Source organism: Marmota flaviventris, chromosome 9, assembly GCF_047511675.1.
Source record: "Marmota flaviventris isolate mMarFla1 chromosome 9, mMarFla1.hap1, whole genome shotgun sequence".
Lineage (NCBI taxonomy): Eukaryota > Metazoa > Chordata > Mammalia > Rodentia > Sciuridae > Marmota > Marmota flaviventris.
Window position 1 is genome coordinate 49,780,985 of NC_092506.1, and position 20,598 is coordinate 49,801,582.

The 20,598-nt window shown below is 39.9% G+C and overlaps 1 protein-coding gene across 3 annotated transcripts; it reads left to right on the top strand.

Annotated features, from left to right (window-relative positions):
* Positions 1–1,496: 1,496 nt before the first annotated feature.
* On the top strand, positions 1,497–7,897 carry LOC139706874 (endogenous retrovirus group K member 113 Env polyprotein-like). Of its 3 annotated transcripts, none has more exons than XM_071616378.1 (2): positions 1,497–1,755; positions 5,717–7,897. In XM_071616378.1, exon 2 carries the CDS (start codon positions 5,719–5,721, stop codon positions 6,574–6,576), a length of 858 nt encoding a protein of 285 aa, XP_071472479.1. In that variant the 5' UTR covers positions 1,497–1,755; positions 5,717–5,718; the 3' UTR covers positions 6,577–7,897. The 3 variants fall into 3 exon arrangements, with proteins under 3 accessions (XP_071472479.1, XP_071472477.1, XP_071472478.1); XM_071616376.1 differs by lacking the exon at positions 1,497–1,755 and adding an exon at positions 2,631–2,797 and having other exon boundaries at positions 5,674–7,897; XM_071616377.1 differs by lacking the exon at positions 1,497–1,755 and adding an exon at positions 2,631–2,797 and having other exon boundaries at positions 5,677–7,897.
* Positions 7,898–20,598: the final 12,701 nt, after the last annotated feature.

Sequence of the window (20,598 nt, forward strand, 5' to 3'; positions counted from 1 at the left end):
GGAGAGATCTGTAGTACCAGGTGTCCCTGACTCAGTCAGGCTAGGTGAGGACCCATAGTAACCCCCTAGCAACCACCAATCAGCATGAGACAGGGAAAATACCTGGGATGCCAGATGACCCTCCCAGTAGTTTATGGTGATTGATAACATGTTGGGAAACCATGTCGTTCAGCACGTACTCCCCTCGCACGTACTCCCCTCGTGGCTTAAACCAATCAGTTCAAACGAATCCCCCTCTTGTACTAACCAATCACCCTTACCCAACTTGTTCCCGCCAGTGAATGTGCTAATCATGTTTTAGAGTTGTTATATGATTTTCCCACAGTGTGTGATGATTTGCTAAGAGATGCTATGATGTATGTGAAGTCCCTGCCTCCCCCAAAGAGTGTATAAAACTGCTGCAAACCCTGGACTCGGGGCCTCTCAGAGTCACTAGTTGCTGTGTGCGCGCGGAGGACCTAGCTAGCTCGCAATAAACACCTCTTTGCTGCTTACATGGATCTTGGTCTCTGGTGGTCTTTTGGGGGTCCCGAATTCGAGCATAACATATCTTGTCAACTTCTTTAATTTTTCCTAATCCAGTAGGTAAGAAGAAATATTATGATAGTGGTCCACTTTATGCTTTGAATTAGCCCTTGCTGCCCAGTCACTGTGTCTTATTTTTTTTTTTAAGAGAGAGAGAGAGAGAGTTTTTTAATATTTATTTTTTCAGTTTTCGGCGGACATCTTTGTTTGTATGTGGTGCTGAGGATTGAATCCGGGCCGCACGCATGCCAGGCGAGCACGCTACCGCTTGAGCCACATCCCCAGCCCACTGTGACTTATTTTTAAAAGTGACATGTTTCTTTATTTTACTCTCTCTTGGCTCCTCCCTAATCTCAAGGGGAACAGGATTACCTTTCTTCCCCCTCCTACCAAGTAATTCAATCTTTGGGGATGGCACCAGAAGATCTCAGAAATAACTATCTCCCAAATTAATAAGTGAACTACAATGCTGATAGAGAACACAGGGAATGTAGCCCTTGAATGTAGCCTCTTTAAAAATCCCCTGTTCCCCCTGATGGGCAGAATCACAGCTTCTAGGACAGGAGTCCCCTGTGCTTCTCCTCTGCTAGCAAAGCAATAAACTTCTTTTTCCACTATCTTGTTATTGGATTAGCACTGGGGACAAGGACCAAGCTTTTGTTAAGAACACCATACACAAAAATTAACTCATGGGGAAGGTGGGAAAGGAAGGACAGCAGAATAAAATAGACATTATTATTGCTGTATGTATATACGTGACTGTATGACCAATGTGATTCTACAACCTGTACACTCAGAAAAATGAGAAATTATACCCCATCTGATTCAAATGTATGGTATGTCAAGATCATTGTACTGTCATGTGTATCTAATTGTGGGAAGCCATCCTGACACATGACTGGGCGACTCCCGTTAAGGGTCTGAGGCTTCTGGCTGTGTCGGAATTTTCCCGGCCCTTTCCTGATGAGAGAACCCGTCCGTGTGGGGGTGTGACTGACCACTGACCCCGGGGGCCCAATCACTGACCCTGACCTTGGAGTGCAGTCCCCCCTCAACCTTCATTGGATGGAATTATCCCCTGAATTTCTTGTTCCCCAATAAAAGGCTACTCCCTGGCGTGTTCACTCTCTCTCTCTCCTGCTAGCCCTGAGTAATCCTTGCTGCCCTGCTGGGCGGTTAGAGGTTGGAGCCAGAGAGGGGAGCCGTCTCGGACCTGGCAATAGAAATAAGGTAACTGAGTCTGTGTGTTTTATTTCGATCTCTTCTAACTAACTTTATGCCTAGAACCTCATTAATGAAACCATTGCGCAGGCCGCATGGTAGAATTGGCGCCCAATGTGGGGCATTCTAGATTAGTTAGATTGAGTGGGAGCGCGCTATAAAGATAAGGATAAAGATAAAGATAAAGGAAGAGGTGACAATTTGGGTCACAAAAGTACCTGGAGCTATTGAAGGAAAGAGACGTTAAATTAATTAAAATGGGAAATTCAACTTCTACGGATAAGGAAATGTATCTGACTATTTTAGACAGTATAATTAATCAGAAAGGAAAACAGATAAAGAAATCTCAGTTATTACAATTCTTAAAGATTGTAGGTGAATATTGTCCTTGGTTTGGTGAACAAGAGTCTCCAAATTTATCTACTTGGGAGAAATTAGGAAGAAAGTTACAAAAGGTTTATTTTTCTAATGAACTACCTGGAGGCATAGAAAGTATTCAGAAAACTTGGACGGCTCTAGAAGTTTGTCTTTTTTAATATATGGGTCAAAGTTCCTGGCCCCCTGAAGACCTGTTAAAAGGCTTGCAAAGGGCTATTAAGTCTATTCAAATGGAAAATTCGCCTGAGGCTAAGTTAATTCCTTTTCCCTTAGGCCGTTTACAAACAAAGACCACGCTAAAGGCCAAGCCTAAGGTTAGGAATGTGACTTTAAACTCACAGGACCATACTAGCCCGCAGGGAGATTCTAGGGGCGGATATCATAGAGAAGAAAAAGAAGAAAGCCCTCCGGAAGAGGTAGAGGATCTTCCCACAGAGGAAAATCCGGAAGAGATTCCTAGAGGGGCTCAGAGTTCTTCTCCGCCACGTGGTTTAGAAACCCAAATTCAAAATGGCGATAGTGCAGAGTCTGACCATGATTTGCAATCTGAGGGAGAAGAATCAGACATGGAAATTCAGGACTTACAGAGGAATCTTAACAGGCTGCGTTTAACACTGCCTGTTCAGGCTATTCGAATTCGACCGGTACCTGCTAAAAGGACAAAATTTAACAGGTACGCTGGGTTAACAATGACTTTTCTTACCCCGTTCCAGCGAGGTATTAAGAAAGCACAGGAAGATGGGGAGGATATTAGCGGTTTTCAACTTTTTCCAGTTTTTGAGCAAGTTAATGAACAAGATCAGAGAGTTAGAGTTCATGCTGTAATCCCATTTAAAACCATTAAGGAACTAAAAAGTGCATGTGAGACGTATGGTCCAAATTCCCCTTTTGTACAGAGCCTGATAGAAAATATTTGCTCACAACCCCTTCCTCCTAGCGATTGGATTTCTTTAGCCAGATCTTGTCTGAGCGGGGGAGATTTCTTACTTTGGAGGACTTACTGGACTGATTTCTGTACTGAACAGGCAGAAAAGAACAAAAGACAGGATATAGAAACGCCAGTAGAAATGTTTCTTGGGACAGGTGAATTTACTGACCTAGAAAGACAGTTAAATTATGATTTTGTAGTGTACAATCAAATAACTGATTGTGCAAAACGTGCCTGGAGGCAGATTGTCTCCAAGGACCAGTCCAATTTAGTTCTTACCAAAATCAGGCAAGGTGCGAGTGAACCTTACTCAGATTTCGTAGCCCGGTTGTACCAGGCTGCAAACAGGTCAATCGGGGACTCGGGAGCGAGTGAGTTCATTGTTAGGCAATTGACATTCGAAAACGCAAATAAATACTGTCAGGATATTCTTAGACCGCACCGTAAAAAAGGGACAGTTTCTGAGTTTATTAGCTTATGTTCTGACATAGACTCTACTCATTTACAAACAGTGGCCCTAGCTGCAGCAATAAAAGAAACTTTGAAACCACAGGATTTAGTACGAAAACCCCGCGGAAAATGTTACATTTGCGGGAGAAATAATCATTTTGCGCGGGATTGTCACATGCACAATTTTAAGTTCAGGGCTCCATCTACTGGCGATAATAGATATTGCAGGGCTCAGCCCCATGCGGCGGATCAAGATGGCGCAGATGAGGCCGCCTTCTTGTCATCATTTCCACCTGGCCGGAACACAAACTTCCGGTCGGCCCGCCCCCGGGCCGAAAATGAGGAAGTAGGTGGTCGCGTAATGTGACGTCATCGCGCCGACCATGGGGGCCGCCATCTTTAATTTTACCGGAGCGAAACAAGCAGTTTCCGTACAAACCCCTAATGATTTTCAAGGCTTTTAAGAGATATTAATTGGCTGAAGCCATCCTTAAAACTAACTACTTCTAATTTAAGTCCCTTATTTCAGATATTACAAGGAAATCCTTCTCCAACCTCTCCACGTCAGCTGGCCTTAGAGGCTAGAATGGCTTTAAGGAGAGTTGAGCATGCAATTAAAAATGCACAACTTACTAGAGTTGATCCTAAAGAAATAGTGTATTTATTAATATTTCCAACTGAACATACCCCAACAGGAGCCATATGACAAAGATTAGGAGTTATTGAGTGGATTTATTTATCCCACTCTCCTCAAAAGACATTAATTCCTTTTCATGATTCTATAGCTCAATTAGTAATTAAAGGTAGAACTAGGATTTTACAATTAATTGGATCTGAGCCTGATATCATAATTATTCCATTTTCTATTCAACAGACTAATTGGCTTTTTCAAACTTCTAGCTCATGGCAGATAGCTTTTGCTGATTTTCCTGGCCAGATAGATAGCCATTATCCTCGTGATAAGATTATACAATTTGCATCATTAACGTCACTTATTTTTCCAAAGATTGTACGTGCACATCCTATAGATGAAGCTTTATCAGTGTTCACGGATGGTTCTAACTCAGGTAAAGCAGGTTTTTATAGTCGTGTTCACACAGAGGTAATACAAACTTCTTATACTTCTGCCCAAAGAGCAGAGCTTCAAGCTCTGATTTGTGCCTTAAATTACTTTTCAAATGAGCCTATTAATATTTATTCTGACAGCTTATATGCAGTCGGAGTTACTAAAAATATTGAAACTTCAGTTATTGGGTATACTTCATCACAAGAGTTATTTGAGTTATTTCATAATTTACAAAAGACAGTGCTAATGCGAAAGTACCCATGTTTCATAGGGCACATACGGGCTCATACTAATCTTCCAGGACCCTTAGTTTCTGGTAATGACAAGATTGATAAATTAGTAGCTTTTTGTCAACAGATGTCTTCATATGACTGTGCACTAGCTTCCCATTCCTTGCATCATCAAAATGCTTCTAGCTTACGTAAAAAATTTAATATTACTAGAGAACAAGCTCGTCAGATTGTAAGCCAATGCCCTAAGTGTGTTATTCACACTCCATCTCTGCCATCAGGGGTAAATCCCCGTGGATTAAAACCAAATCAAATATGGCAAATGGATGTAACTCATATTCCTCAATTTGGTAAACAATGTTATGTGCATGTCATAGTGGACACTTATTCTAGATTTATTTTTGCCACAGCACGTACTAAGGAAAATACTCAACATGTAATTTCTCATTGCTTAGCAGCTTTTTCTGTTTTAGGGTGCCCTATGCAGATTAAAACAGATAATGCTCCAGCTTATGTAAGCTCTTCTTTTCAACAATTTTGCCAAGAGTTTAAAATTAATCATAAAACAGGAATTCCTTATAACCCTCAAGGCCAAGCCATTGTGGAACGAGCTCATTTATCTATTAAGCTTCAATTACAAAAATTAAAAGGGGGGAATAGGTTTATGACTCCCCAAAATAGCCTTAATCATGCCTTGTTTGTTTTAAATTTTTTAAACTGTGACGCAGAAGGTCACACTGCTGCTGAGAGACAAATGTCTCCCTCAGTAACAGGCCCTTTAGGCAGAATTTTGTGGAAAGATTTACAGACTGGTCAGTGGAAGGGTCCGGACCCAGTGATAATGTGGGGTAGAGGTCATGCTTCTATTTTCCCAGAAGGCGCTTTTCGTCCTATTTGGGTGCCTGTACGTGCTATCAGACATGGAAGAGATAGAACCCAGATTCAAGCGACTGAGGATCGACCCGGAGGAGCCCCTATCCAGAAGGAGGAGATATCGGAAAAGGATGAAGAAAGACCAGATTGACCCAGCCGAAAAGCTGATTTCATGGGAAGACTTGAAGAAGCTAACAACCCAAGCTTCCCGAATACTTCGACACCTAGGAGAGAACAGGACCCCAGTGATGATGGTAGCAACAGTAATTGCCCTGTTGGGCTATCAGGTAAAGGGGGATCAAGTAGACACTTACTGGACATATTTCCCAGATCCACCCCTGGTACACCCAGCTGTGTGGACTGGAGAATCTATTCCAGTATTTACTAATGACTCATTCATGATGGGAGGATTTACAGATACTCATATTACTCCCAATCATGTGACTAGATTTAATTATTCTGGCTACAGTGCCCAATTACCTTTGTGTTGGTCACACGATAAACATGCTGGCTGTCTGAAAGTATCATTCGAAGAAAAGACAGCGATTGGTAGACCTAGACTGACAAATAATTCTATTTATGGGGACTTAAGACCTTATACTAGATCAGTAATTAAGATGGGACTTTCCCATAACAAGCCAGTCATTTCTGCAAAACCTCCACGGATGCCCCACTGTCCAAATAGTTCTACAATTGAGGTTGGCACCTTTCCTAGATGGACGGATTGTGTAAATACCTTTCCTGTACAACATAAGGTGTCTAAAGATAGTGGGTATATTTTAGACTGGTCTCCAAAAATTGATAAAAGACAATTACGAAGAAATTCTGCGATGACACCTGCAGGATTTGTTAGTAATATTTTGACTTATAGTAAAGGAGGTGTTCAGAAAGATGTTTGGCGTTAATTGCTGCCTCAGAATTCTTACATTTTACAGACAAACCTTTACCAAAATTTGTTGGCAAGAACTGTAAAGAGGGATCTTGCTATGGCTTACGAGCCTGTGTCCAATCTCCTTATGTTTTAATTATTGGAAATGTAAAAGTTAAATGGATAGATGACAGATATATTGTTACTTGTAATAAATGCAACCTAACCAATTGTATTACTAGGTATAATGGAGGAAAAGGAGTGCTGATACTTCATCAGCCCTCTTTTGTTTTATTACCTGCTAATATTTCAGAGCCATGGTATGCTGATACTGGTTTACAAGTCTTGCAGCAAATTCATGCCCAGTTAGCAAGACCAAAACGTGCTATTGGAGTTATAATTGTTGGTGTTTTGGCACTAGTCTCCTTTATTGCCTCAACTGTCTCTGCGTCTCTGACATTGTCTCAGAATATTCAGCATGCAAAATTTCTTAATAACTTAGCTCAAAATACTTCCAAGGCTCTGCGTAATCAAGTAAATATTGATGAAAGGATTGAGACTAAATTAAATGCCTTAGAGGCGACTGTTATAGACATAGGTAATGAACTTTCAGCCTTAAAATTTAAGAAAAGGCTTAAATGCCATGCCAATTATAAGTATGTTTGTGTTACAGCTGCCAAGTACAATGCTTCTCTCTGGGATTGGGAGAAGGTTAAAAACCATTTATTAGGTATTTGGCAAAATAGTAATAATAGCTTGGATATTCTGGAACTTCATCACCATATCCAAGACATTCAAAATAATAGAGCTGAATTTTCAGATCCTTCTTCTCTGGCAAACCAAATATTAAAGGAGTTAAATGGATTCAACCCTGGAAATATTCTTAAACACTCAGCCTGGTACATTATTGGATTATTCTCTTTGCTGTTAATTCTCTTTTGTGTTGTAATTATAGGATGGCGAGTCTTCGGAACAAGAATACAGAAACTCCAAAGAGTGAACCGCTGCCTCATTTTTAAGAATAGAAAGGGGGAATATGTGGGAAGCCATCCTGACACGTGACTGGGCGACTTCCGTTAAGGGTCTGAGGCTTCTGGCTGTGTCGGAATTTTCCTGGCCCTTTCCTGATGAGAGAACCCGTCCGTGTGGGGGTGTGACTGACCACTGACCCCGGGGGCCCAATCACTGACCCTGACCTTGGAGTGCAGTCCCCCCTCAACCTTCATTGGATGGAATTATCCCCTGAATTTCTTGTTCCCCAATAAAAGGCTACTCCCTGGCGTGTTCACTCTCTCTCTCTCTCCTGCTAGCCCTGAGTAATCCTTGCTGCCCTGCTGGGCGGTTAGAGGTTGGAGCCAGAGAGGGGAGACATCTCGGACCTGGCAATAGAAATAAGGTAACTGAGTCTGTGTGTTTTATTTCGATCTCTTCTAACTAACTTTATGCCTAGAACCTCATTAATGAAACCATTGTGCAGGCCGCATGGTAGATCTAATTAAAACAAATCAAAATTTTTTTAAATTAACTCATAATGGGTCAAAGACTAAATGTAAGTGCTAGAGCTATAAAATCTTAGAAGAAAACAAAAGTGCCGCAGTCTGGCTGGGCACACAATCACGAGCCACCACACAGCTTGTAGATTCAAACAGCAACTCTTTATTCCCGAACTCACACCAGCCGTCTACAATCACGTTCTGGGGAAATCCACGTTCTCTGCCCAAATCCACCTCCACTGGGCTTCTATCTCCAAAATATACTGTCTGAATCCCGTGAGAACTCAAGGGGAACTCAGGCAGCAGGATACGCCCTATTCCCAGGAGGAATAATCTTAAACCTTAAACCTGGAACCTAAACTGGGAACGCCCTAAACACGATTATCTTAAAACCGGGAACACCCTAATCTGCCTTGGTCCTTGAGCAAGGTCACCTACATTCAATGTCGCTGCAACATGTCAGCAACATGGGGTACGCTGGCAAGGAAATTGTCATACATACTTGGCTAATGGCTCCCAGCATCTCCCCCCTTCTGATTAATTAAACAACAAGCAATGTGGCTTAAGGACCGTGCCTGGTAGGTTGTCCAATTCAACATATGGTTCTTACCCGTCATCGGAAAACTGACCTTTAGGCGTCAGCCTCCTGTCTTAGGTTGATACCACTGCAATTGAATCATACCCGTCACTGACTACCGGTCCAGCATACAGCCATACTTGTGGATAGGTCTATGCACCAGTGGGGGGGTGAGGTTCTTTGCCTCACCTCTGTTGGCCCCCAAATTTGGCCTTGGTGCCAGTGGGGGAGTGAGGTTAATGTGGCTTATGGACCGTGCCTGGTAGGTTGTCCAATTCAACATATGGTTCTTACCCGTCATCGGAAAACTGACCTTTAGGCGTCAGCCTCCTGTCTTAGGTTGATACCACTGCAATTGGATCATACCCGTCACTGACTACCGGTCCAGCATAAGCCATTGGCCCCCAAATTTTAGACCATCACTAGCAGAAGGGAGGAGGATACAGAAATGCCACGACACCAAGCCAATTGACGGCTCCTTGGGAAAAAATTGCATCACTGGTGACACCATCAGCAAAGATATGTCAGCACTACCACAATTAACATGGGGTGCGGTGGCAAGGAAATAAAAATTGCATCACTAGTGACACCATCAGCAAAGATATGCCAGCATTACCACAATTCGCTGCACCAAACGATAGTTACATAGTCCAGGCAAGTTCTGCAAGCAGTTCAAAGCGGAGGAATCTATCAATATGTCCATTTCCTCCCAAAGTAAGTTTCCTCCCAAAGTAAGTTGACTCTTTGATTGAGCATTACTTGTTGAGTTCTTCACCGGCACTGGGATGGAGATAGGAATTCTGGCAATGATGCTAAAGAGACATTATCCTGAAAAGAATTATTAAATATAATGAAAAGGAAAGGTGAAAGTAAACAAACAGATCTGTTAACCTACTTTAAAAACAATCCTTAACAGCCTTTTACCTAATTTAAACTAGTAAACAAACAGATCTGTTAACCACCTTTAAAAACAATCCTTAACAGCTGTTTACCTAATTTAAATTAAACCATTTAAATCACGTGAATAAAAAAAATAATAATAATTCGGATCCATTTTTTCATGAGCGCTCCTCATATAAGAAATATGGACATACGCACATACAGACATACAACACAAAACACAAGAGTGTACATAAACGTACAACACATAAGAAAATAGTAAAGGCCTTGTAGCTTTACCTAGGTGAAATCTCCATTGCAATGTTTAAAAACTCCACAGTCAAAAAATAAAACTGATCAGAAAAACATTAACCTAGGTTTGTATGAGCTCAAAAAATAAAAATAGAACCTTATGATGTGGAAAAATGCAATAATAAAATAGCTATTGAAAAAAGCATCCTGGTTAATCACTGTCGCAGATGTAAGAATGGCCAAGCTGGAGTTCTGGATATCAGCTGTTATGGATTTGAGTCAAATCATCTTCTTTTCGATCTGTAGAGACTGTTTTAGTTAATCTCTCTGGAATCCAAATGGGCTGCTGTTCTCCCTGTGGAAAAACACAAACAGACCCCCGACTCCAGACAATCACTGGGTCAGGACCTTTCCATTGTCCTGTTAGAATATCTTTCCAAAGTACTTTAGGCTTATGTACATTTTTTGGATACATATGCCTTTCCGCAGCACTAAGTCCTGATGAATCCAAATTTAAAAAGTTTAGAGTAAAAAGCGTTATTTTAAGTTTATCTTTGGGGGATATATACCCCTTTCCAATTCCCTCTTTTTGCTTTAATAAGTATGTTTTAATAGTTTGATGAGCTCTTTCAACTATGCCTTGTCCCTGTGGATTGTATGGGATTCCTGTTATATGAGTAATACCAAATGATGAGCAAAATTGTTTAAAAGAGGTAGAGGTATAGCCAGGACCATTATCGGTTTTTAACTGTTTAGGAACGCCCACAGTGGCAAAATTTTGTAAGCAATGAGCTATAACATCTTTAGTTTTTTCTCCGGCATGAAGGGAGCCCATCAAAAATCCAGAAGAAGTATCGACTGTAACGTGTAAATATTTTAATTTTCCAAATTCTGGCAAGTGTGTGACGTCCATCTGCCAAATATGGTTAGGTATCAGTCCTCTAGGATTGACTCCAAGATTAACTTGTGGTAAAAATGTCACACAATTTTGACATTGTTTTATTATATGTCTGGCTTGTTCCTTAGTTATTTTAAAACGCTTTTGTAAAGTATTAGCATTAACATGAAACCTTTTATGAAAATTTGTAGCTTCTTCAAATGTAGAGAAAATATGTATGTCATGTGTAGTTTTATCTGCTAAATCATTGCCTAAACTAAGGGCTCCAGGCAATCCTGTATGTGCCCTAATATGTCCTATGAAGAATGGATCTTTTCTGTCCCAGATTAGACTTTGTATAGTGGAAAACAAAGAGAAAACAGTAGAAGAAGGGGAAATCCTACCAGCATCTTCAAGAGATACTATAGCATTAACTACATACTGACTATCAGAAAATAAATTAAATACAGAATCTTTAAACATCAAAAAAGCTTGTAAAACTGCATTAAGCTCTACCTTTTGAGCTGATTGTTTGGGTACTAAAAATGTAAAAGTTTGATCTGGGGTAACTACTGCTGCTGTACCATTATTAGACCCATCAGTGAATATATTTGGAGCATTCATGATAGGTGTTTTTCTTGTCATTTTAGGAAAAACTACAGGATGCTTAGACCAAAAAGACAACAAAGGATTAGATGGTAAATGATTATCAAATGAAACATTAGATTTACACATGATTATTGCCCAAGTATTTAACTCATTAGCTAACTCATCAATTTGATCCATAGTATATGGAGTAATAATTTTATTGGGAGAAATTCCAAACACTCCCTTTGCTGCTTTTATTCCTTTGAGTATTAATTGTCCTACAGCCTCAGGATACCTAGTAAGAATAGTGTTAGGAGAATAAGATAAATGTATCCACAATAATGGACCTTCTTGCCAAAATACTCCTGTAGGAATATTTTTTGTTGGTAGTACAATAAATAATAAAGGCAAACTTATATCAATTCTATCCAAATGCATATTTTCCATATATGTTTCAATAATTTTTAATGCCTTTCTTGCTTTAGGAGTTAACATGCGGGGTGAATTTGGATCTGATGGACCTTTTAGAATATCAAATAAAGGTCCCAATTCTCCTGTTGGTATACCTAGATAAGGCCTTATCCAATTTATGTCTCCCAATAACTTTTGAAAGTCGTTAAGTGATTTGAGTTGATCTACTCGTATTTGAATTTTTGGTGGACGGACCATGGTTGAGGATAATAGAACTCCTAAATAATTAATTGGAAAATTTAATTGTACTTTATCTATTGCTATCTCTAGATTATAATTTTTTAATAAGTTTGTAAGTGTGGCATAACATTCCAGCAATATGTTTTTATCTTTATGTGCCAATAATACATCATCCATATAGTGAAATATTTGTAGTTCAGGATTTTGATTTCTAAGTGGCTGGATTGCTTTGTTAACATATATTTGGCACATAGTTGGACTGTTAGCCATCCCTTGAGGGAGTACTTTCCATTCATATCTCTGATCGGGACCTTCATGATTTAATGCAGGGATAGTAAATGCAAAACGTGGACTATCCTCGGGATGAATTGGAATTGAAAAAAAACAATCTTTAATATCTATAGCTAAAACATGCCAGGTTTTTGGCAAAGCAGACATTTGAGGAATCCCTGATTGAGCAGGTCCCATAATAACCATCTCATTATTAATGGCTCTTAAATCTTGCAATAATCTCCATTTACCAGATTTCTTTTTGATGACAAAAATGGGAGTATTATGGGGAGATATGGAAGGTTGTATATGTCCTTCCGCTAATTGTTGTTTGACCAGATCATGGGCTACTTGTGTCTTTTCTTTAGTCAGGGGCCACTGAGGAACCCACACTGGTCTTTCTGATTTCCAAGTAATTTTGATTGTCTCAGTGGCCCTTTCTGAAAATCCAACCCATGTCTGTCTGTTCCTTGATCTATTTGTACTGGTGCTGCTATACCTTGCCCTTGTTTTCCTAATCTTTTTTCTTTCCTAAAGCCTTGTCTAGCCCTAGTAGTGGGCGCATTAGGATTGATGTTATTTGTTAACGTCAAACCTAATTGATCTAGGACATCTCGTCCCCATAAATTTATAGGAAGATGATCCAATACATATGGCTGTATAGTTCCTTCACATCCTTCAGGATCCTTCCAATCTAATATCATAGAACTTCTATGGGGATTAGTCGCCACTCCTAGGCCTCGAAGAGTTTGAGTGGCTTGTTGTAATGGCCAATGTTTTGGCCATTGTTGACGAGATATGATGCTAAGGTCAGCTCCTGTGTCCAGTAGCCCATTAAACTCATGACCTTGAATATTTAGTTTTAGCATTGGGCGAGAATCTAAATTTAAAGACAACATAGCCCAATCTACACCTGTGGAGCCTAATCCCCTGGAACCTCTTTCTACACTATGACTAGGAAATTTATTATGTAGGCTGGGTATTATTAACAACTGTGCTATTCTATCTCCAGGTGAAATTACTGATATACCTCTTGGAGAACTAGCTATAATTTTTATTTCACCTACATAATCGGGATCAATTACCCCAGGACTTATCATAAGTCCTTTTAATGTAGATGAACTACGTCCCAATAATAAGCCTACTGTTCCTTGGGGAAGAGGTCCTTTTACTCCTGTGGGAATGATTTGAACTCCCATCTCTGGAGTTAATACTGCTCTGGCAGAGGCGCAGATGTCCAACCCTGCGCTCCCTCGGGTTTGTCTGATGAGGGATTTAATGGACAATGTGTCCTGGGCACTACCCTGATGGTGCTGCTGGGATCCTCCACTGCCCCGTATATTTGTGGTTGTGGGCCCCGGAGCATTGGGCCCCCCTGTCCGTTTTTTGGCAATGGAGCCTGATGCCTTTCTCCACGATATCTTGGATAAATACCTGGTCTTTGTCCGTTTTTTGATAAGGGAGTACCTTCTATGGTGGTTTGAGAACGGCATTCATTAGCCCAATGTCTCCCTCTACGGCATCGTGGGCAAATACCTGGTATTCTATTCCTTTGATACCTACTTTTGTTAAACCCTCCTCCTATGGGGCAATTCCTTTTAAAATGTCCTGTTTGTTCACAATCATAGCATGTTTTTGGCCTGGCATCTAAAGCCTGTTGTACTGCAGCTGCCAAGACTTGCCCTTGTTCATTAATATCTCTACATAATTTAATATATGTGTTTAAATCTTCATGTCTCCATGGTCTAATAACCTCTCTGCAGCAACGATTTGCTTGGTCATAAGCCAGTTGTTTTATTAATGGCATTGCTTGTTCTGTATCCCCAAAAATTTTGGCAGCCGTTTGAATTAGCCTATCTACAAAGTCAGCGTAAGGTTCATTAGCTCTCTGTATTACCTTAGATAGCTGACCTTGTAAATCTCCATGTCCTTGTAAAGTCTTCCATGCCCTAACTGCGTCTGCAGCAATTTGTGCATATATAGCAGGATCATATTCAATTTGTTGCCGTTGACCCTCATAAGGTCCTTTTCCTAACAACATATCTAGATTTCTTTGAGGGTAACCGGCTGCTGCATTTCGCCTAGCTGTCTCCGTGCAAAATTCCTCATTGGCAACCTTCCATAACAAATATTGTCCTCCATTTAGTACAGATTTACACATGCTAGCCCAATCTGCTGGCGTCATGTCCAAGTTAGTAATGGACTCGACCATGCTTACCGTGAAGGGAGCTTGGGGGCCATAGGTTGTTACAGCCTCCTTTAACTGCTTCACTGTTTTAAAATCTAATGCACGGTGAATTCGCTGCCCTCCAGCCTGTTCAAGTACAGGGCATGCTAATCTTTGAGGTCCTGTCTCAGGATCCCATTTATCAACTACGGGGTTTGAGGGCCACTCAGCTGTCTCCATCGGTGGGGCTGTTGGTTGAATTACGCCCTCTTGTGATAAAACGGAGTTAGTAACAGCCTCCTGTTGTGGCCTTTTTCCTAACAACCCCTTTTCCTTTAAATTTTCTTCCTCTGTCTGACTAGCTCGAGAGACCTTCTCTTTTGCTTGATCTAAAATGTCTTTCTCCATGGTCTGAACCTCTAACAATTTACTTAACATCTTTTCGGTTTGTTTTTTACTAATTTCTAATCTACTATAAAGATAACGCAACCCAATAAGATAGCACAAAACAAAGCCGAAACTGAATGAAACAAAAACGGAATAAAAAATCATTGTATCAATTTTCTCTTCCTCAGGGCCGACAAACTTCAAACCTTTAGTCAACCATTTTTTCCAGTTTGCCTGAGAAATTTCTAGGGATAGGCAGCTTGAAACAAAAACAAGATAAATCAAAACAATAACACATTGTTTTTTGAATTGGTCACCCATTCTTTCGCTCTTCCTCAGGGGCGAGGAATTTCACTTACCTCTAAACTTCAGAAGTTCCCCGTAGGGGCCACCAAATGCCGCAGTCTGGCTGGGCACAAATGCCGCAGTCTGGCTGGGCACACAATCACGAGCCACCACACAGCTTGTAGATTCAAACAGCAACTCTTTATTCCCGAACTCACACCAGCCGTCTACAATCACGTTCTGGGGAAATCCACGTTCTCTGCCCAAATCCACCTCCACTGGGCTTCTATCTCCAAAATATACTGTCTGAATCCCGTGAGAACTCAAGGGGAACTCAGGCAGCAGGATACGCCCTATTCCCAGGAGGAATAATCTTAAACCTTAAACCTGGAACCTAAACTGGGAACGCCCTAAACACGATTATCTTAAAACCGGGAACACCCTAATCTGCCTTGGTCCTTGAGCAAGGTCACCTACATTCAATGTCGCTGCAACATGTCAGCAACATGGGGTACGCTGGCAAGGAAATTGTCATACATACTTGGCTAATGGCTCCCAGCACAAAAGTAAGTATTTGGATTAGGCAATTTAAAAGTAAATTTAAAACTTTTGTATTGCAACATAGGCATCAAGAAAGTGAAGTGACAATCCACAGAAGGGGTATTTTTTTTTTCAAAGGTTGTGTTTTTGTTAAGGGGCTTTTAAGAATTCTTACAACTCAAAAATGAAAAAGATGACACAATTTTTTTTTTAAAGGGAAGAGGTTTTCTGTAAAAACTTTGTCTGAAGAAGATATACAAGTGGCCAATAAGCACATGAAAAGAAACTCATTAATCATCTGGAAAGTGCAAATCAAAACCATAATGGGAAACCATTTCCTACCCCTTAGGATGGTTGTAGTCCTCAAAATGACAGACAATACTAAGTGCTGGTAAGGATGTGAAAAACTTCAACCCTCACACAGTGCTAGCAAGAATGTAAAATGGTGTTGTTGCTTTGGAAAACAGTTTGGCAGCTCCTCCAAATGTTAAACCTAGAATTATCATATAACCCAACAATGCTGCTCTCCTCGTCATATACCAGTGACTTGGAAATACCAAAAATTTATAAAATGAATGCTTAGACTGTTATTGTTAGCCAAGCACAGGAAACAGCCTGGATCCCAGGTGACTATAGTTGAACACCCACTCACACATAAGAAATAAACAAATGATGCAAAAAGGTAATGTGAGTTTAATGCAGTTAGGTCAAAACTGGAGGGAAATAGCTAGTCACTCTCTCTGCTGGTCCTATAGAAGTGGTTGTAATTTATAAAAACAAAAGCCAGGAAATACCTTTATGTAGATTTAGCTCACATCACAATTCCTGCTTTTCAGCTCTTTCTGGTCCTGTTGCCAAAAGCTCAGTCCTTGTCCCTGATGTCAATCCAATAACAAGGACACCGTTTTGAGATAAAGGAAAAAGAAGATTTATTGCTTTGCTAGCAAAGGAGAAACACAGGGGACTCCTGTCCCATCAGACCAAAAATTTATAAAATGAATGCTCAGACTATTACTGTTAGCCACACACAGGAAACAGTCTGGATCCCAGGTGACTATTGTTGAACACCCACTCACATAAGAAATAAACAAATGATGCAAAAAGGTAATGTGATTCTGCCCATCAGCAGGAATGGGAGCTGTTAAAGAGGTGACTCAAAGCCACATTCCACTTGTTCTCTGTTGGAGTTGTAATTCTCTCAATAAATTTGGGAGATAGTCATTTCTGAAATCTTCTGGTACCATCCTCAAAGTCGGGATTACTTCATTCCTATGGTGGGTGTGTACTCAAGGACAGATAAATCTGCCTAAAATGGGGAAAAAAGCTAATCCTGTTTCCCCTAAGATTGTGGGGGCGGGAAGAGGAAAAGAAAGAAACATGTCCATTTTAAAAATAAGCTGTAGTGACAGAGCAGCAAGGGCTATATTTGAAGCATAAAGTGGACCACTGTTGCATTTCTCCTCTATCAATTTCTACCTTCTGTTTCTATGGAAAAATGGATGGCAACATCTCCAAACTGCTTCCTGCTGAAAAGGGGCAAAGTTGAGGGAAGTAACCCAAAGTCCTTGTTTTCTATCAGGTGGGGCATGGACAGTTAAGGGCATTCAGCATCAGAGCTGTCCAGAGGTCCATAGTGGTGGATGGCAAGTGACTGGAGAAGGCATACATAGGCAGGGATCATGCTAAGATAACAATAAAGACAGCAAAGCATTCCTTTTTTTGTAAATAATTAGCACAAAAAACAATTAGTATTTCAGCCAGTCTCTGAAAACAATGAGGACAATAACTCATAATCTTATCAGTGAAAAACAGATCAAGTACATCAATGCAGGTGCTTAGGAAGATTTGTAGGTCTATGAAATCAGACTCAAATTAACTCAGAACAAATTTGCTAATCTTATGATCATCATTATTAGTCACTCTTACACAAGAATCTTTCCTTTATAGCCTCCAGCTTTACTTACTTTTGATAGGGCTGACACAAGTACATTGTAAGTTACACTAAAAAAAAAAAAAACATTGACCATTGTTTTTCTTTTTAAATATTTGTGTAAACTGTGCTTTCAGGCCATACTCTCCTGCCAGGTGTTTAAGACCAAGTTGGTCAAAACTGATCTTGTTCCTATCTACTCTTAAGAGTCAGCTAAGATTCCTCAGAGATCACTCTTGGGGACATGTGCAAAGCCTCCAGGCTGCTTTAGCTTTTCTCTACCAGTGGTGCCACTTGCCAGGATGAGTTGGGGTCTGCCCGTACATGGCTTCTCTTGGAAGCATCAGGAACATTTCTGTTTCTTGTGACCCACCTCTCTGCAGAGTGCACTGGTTGGCTTCCTGTTCTCTGGAGTCCTCTCCATCTCCCTGATTAGCAGATTGGGTAACTTGCCAGAGTTGCAGGGCCCAGAGAGGGCTCCCATCATTCTCTGGGTCCTGGCTGACCTCAGAGGGCAAGACCCAAAATGTTGGTTGCTTTTTCCTCGGCCTTTTGGTTTCTAAGTTTTTTAGTTTTAAACACCCAGCAAGCCCATTTCACCAGTCTTAAAGAGTGAGTAACAGGTTATAACTTCAATACCTATAATATACACATACCCCTTACGTTGGCAGCAGGTCCACCCTGGCCCCTGGAGCCCAACCTCCACTAGTTTGTTCTGCATGCCAGTGTGGCCAGCTCACAAGGCCATGGCGAACTTGCGGTTTTTCTGTTCCTGCTTGTCCATCTGAGACATATGTATCCCACGGGAATGCCTTGACCTTTTCTGGTCTGATGGACTTCTTGTTAAGGGAGGTTTCGGTACCTGACAATAATAGATGTTGAAACTAAATTTCTCCCCCCTCCCTCCTGCTTTTGGGTAGTTTTCCACTTATGCTGCTTGGGGTATAAAAAAAGTGTGTTAGCAATAAAGGGTATTGACTCCTGGATGAAGAACCTTGGTGTCCTGTGTGTCTTTTAACCTCACCGTCCCTCGCCAGACTCGGCTCCCTTGGCTGGACGCGGCACCCTTACATTTAATTGGGGTTAGTGTTAGTACTAGAAGTCAGCATTATATACTACCTGTCCTATAGGTGATGGCTTATTATCTCAAATTAACCCAGGTTGGGTTTTTGTTTTGTTTTCTTAGAAGCAGTAACTTTGCAAAACACTAACAGGCAATAGTTATAAAGTCTACAAGGAATATACAAAATGAAATTAATGGGGCAAAAATATATTCAGTTTGTGTAATAGCTACGAACCAAGAAAAAGACTTCATAATCTTAAACCATTACATAGTTATATAGTATATTCCCTGTTTGAGATCACAGTAATCTTTACAACAAAAATCAATCTTTTGAATACAACTTTGAATGAGCTGAAGTCTAGCCTATTTTGGAACCAATTTATCATGGAGTAAGGTGGGAGTCAGAACCTTATCTCAGGAGGTAAGGCAGGGCTCTTCACAAATAACACAACACTTCTGAAACATGAATCAAAGAAAGGCTAAGAGAGCTTTTAACTTCCTTTTTGTGGAAGAAGTGGCAGAATGCTTCCATGTTTTACAGTGTCACCTTTAAACAGATCAGTTTCTTCTTATTACCTTCCAAAAAATAAATTTAAATTTCTATTTCAGTGTGAAGAACAACACAGAGTTGTATATATAACTTACTGACAACTGGTTACTTTATCCAGCTATAAAACATCAAATGACATTAATAAATATTAACCAAATTTGTTATTTTTATATAAATCCAAGACTTTTGCTACACATAATTTTAGTTTGGAGAACACCAACTCAGCAATGTGCTCTCCTAAGCTTTACATTTAACTAAGTTTAACTTTTAAAGTACAATTTAGAATCCATAGTGTATAGTAACCATAATCACAGATCTACATGGGTTAACAAAATCAAAGGATTGTTTTATATCTCTTATACATTTAGGAAATAGTTTTAATGATCAGAACTTAGTTAAAGCAAACAGATATAAGAAAGGTCTTCAAATGACAGTGTGGCCCTTCTATGTCAGATACAATGTATAAAAGAGAGCACTTATTGGTATCTTGCCCGTAAACTTACATAAATTTTCATCTTATAAACTTTTACATAACACTTAGACAGATATAGTTCTCAGATGCGTACATATACCTATTCACATATATTTGGGATGTCAACAATATTGTTATAACCTAAATAACAGTTGTTTGTTTAACCAATTACAAGGTAACCATTTAAAATTTTAAAATAGATAAAAACCCTAATTCCTTTAAGATTTAGCTAACAAATACAAGAAAATTATCGTAATAGATAAGAGTAGATCAATGTTTCAGACTTTGCTTTAACTGACTCTGTTAAATATAGCCAATTTAGTCACAAACAAACTTTTTGAGATTTACCTTCTACAAACTTTCTGTGACTTCCTTAAACATTCACAACTTCTTTACATCCTTAGTTTTGTCTCTTTCATCTTCTACTTTAGCACAAAAATATTACTTTACCAGACAAAATACTTTCTCATCCAGAAACATTTTTTTTTACCTTTTAATCTTCCATACTGAAATATATTTCCATACCTATAACTTTAGTTTTGGACCCTTTCTTTAATTCACATTCTGAAACAGACCTTATGAATGTTATCTGTGCATTTAATTTATACAACAAATTTCATCTCAGGAGAAGGTTGGACAATCCAGCATATACTAAAACAAAACAAAACAAGCAAACAAAAAACCCCCACTGTGCCTCAATCTTTTTTCTCCCAGGTTGCATTCAAGGCATTGAAGCACAGGATTTTTTTTTTTTTTCTGATTATTATTGTTGTCAGAAATTTGTATTCTTTTTTTTTTTTTTTTAAATTTTTATTGTGGGTTGTTCAAAACATTACAAATTTCTTGACATATCATATTCCACACTTTGATTCAAGTGGGTTATGAACTCCCACCTTCACCCCATACACAGATTGCAGAATCACATCAGTTACACATCCATTGATTTACAAATTGCCAAGCACAGGATATTTTTGAGCCTGACCTGTCTCCATTATCATTATCACAATGCCATCAACTTTAAGTGAGTTACCCACCGTCAACTATACCCAGAGGCTCCTTTGGGGCCTTTTTCTTATAC

Bases quoted from the DNA above. Each gene is read 5' to 3' on its own strand.
- LOC139706874 (XM_071616378.1), top strand. From the start codon at position 5,719: ATGGAAGAGATAGAACCCAGATTCAAGCGACTGAGGATCGACCCGGAG.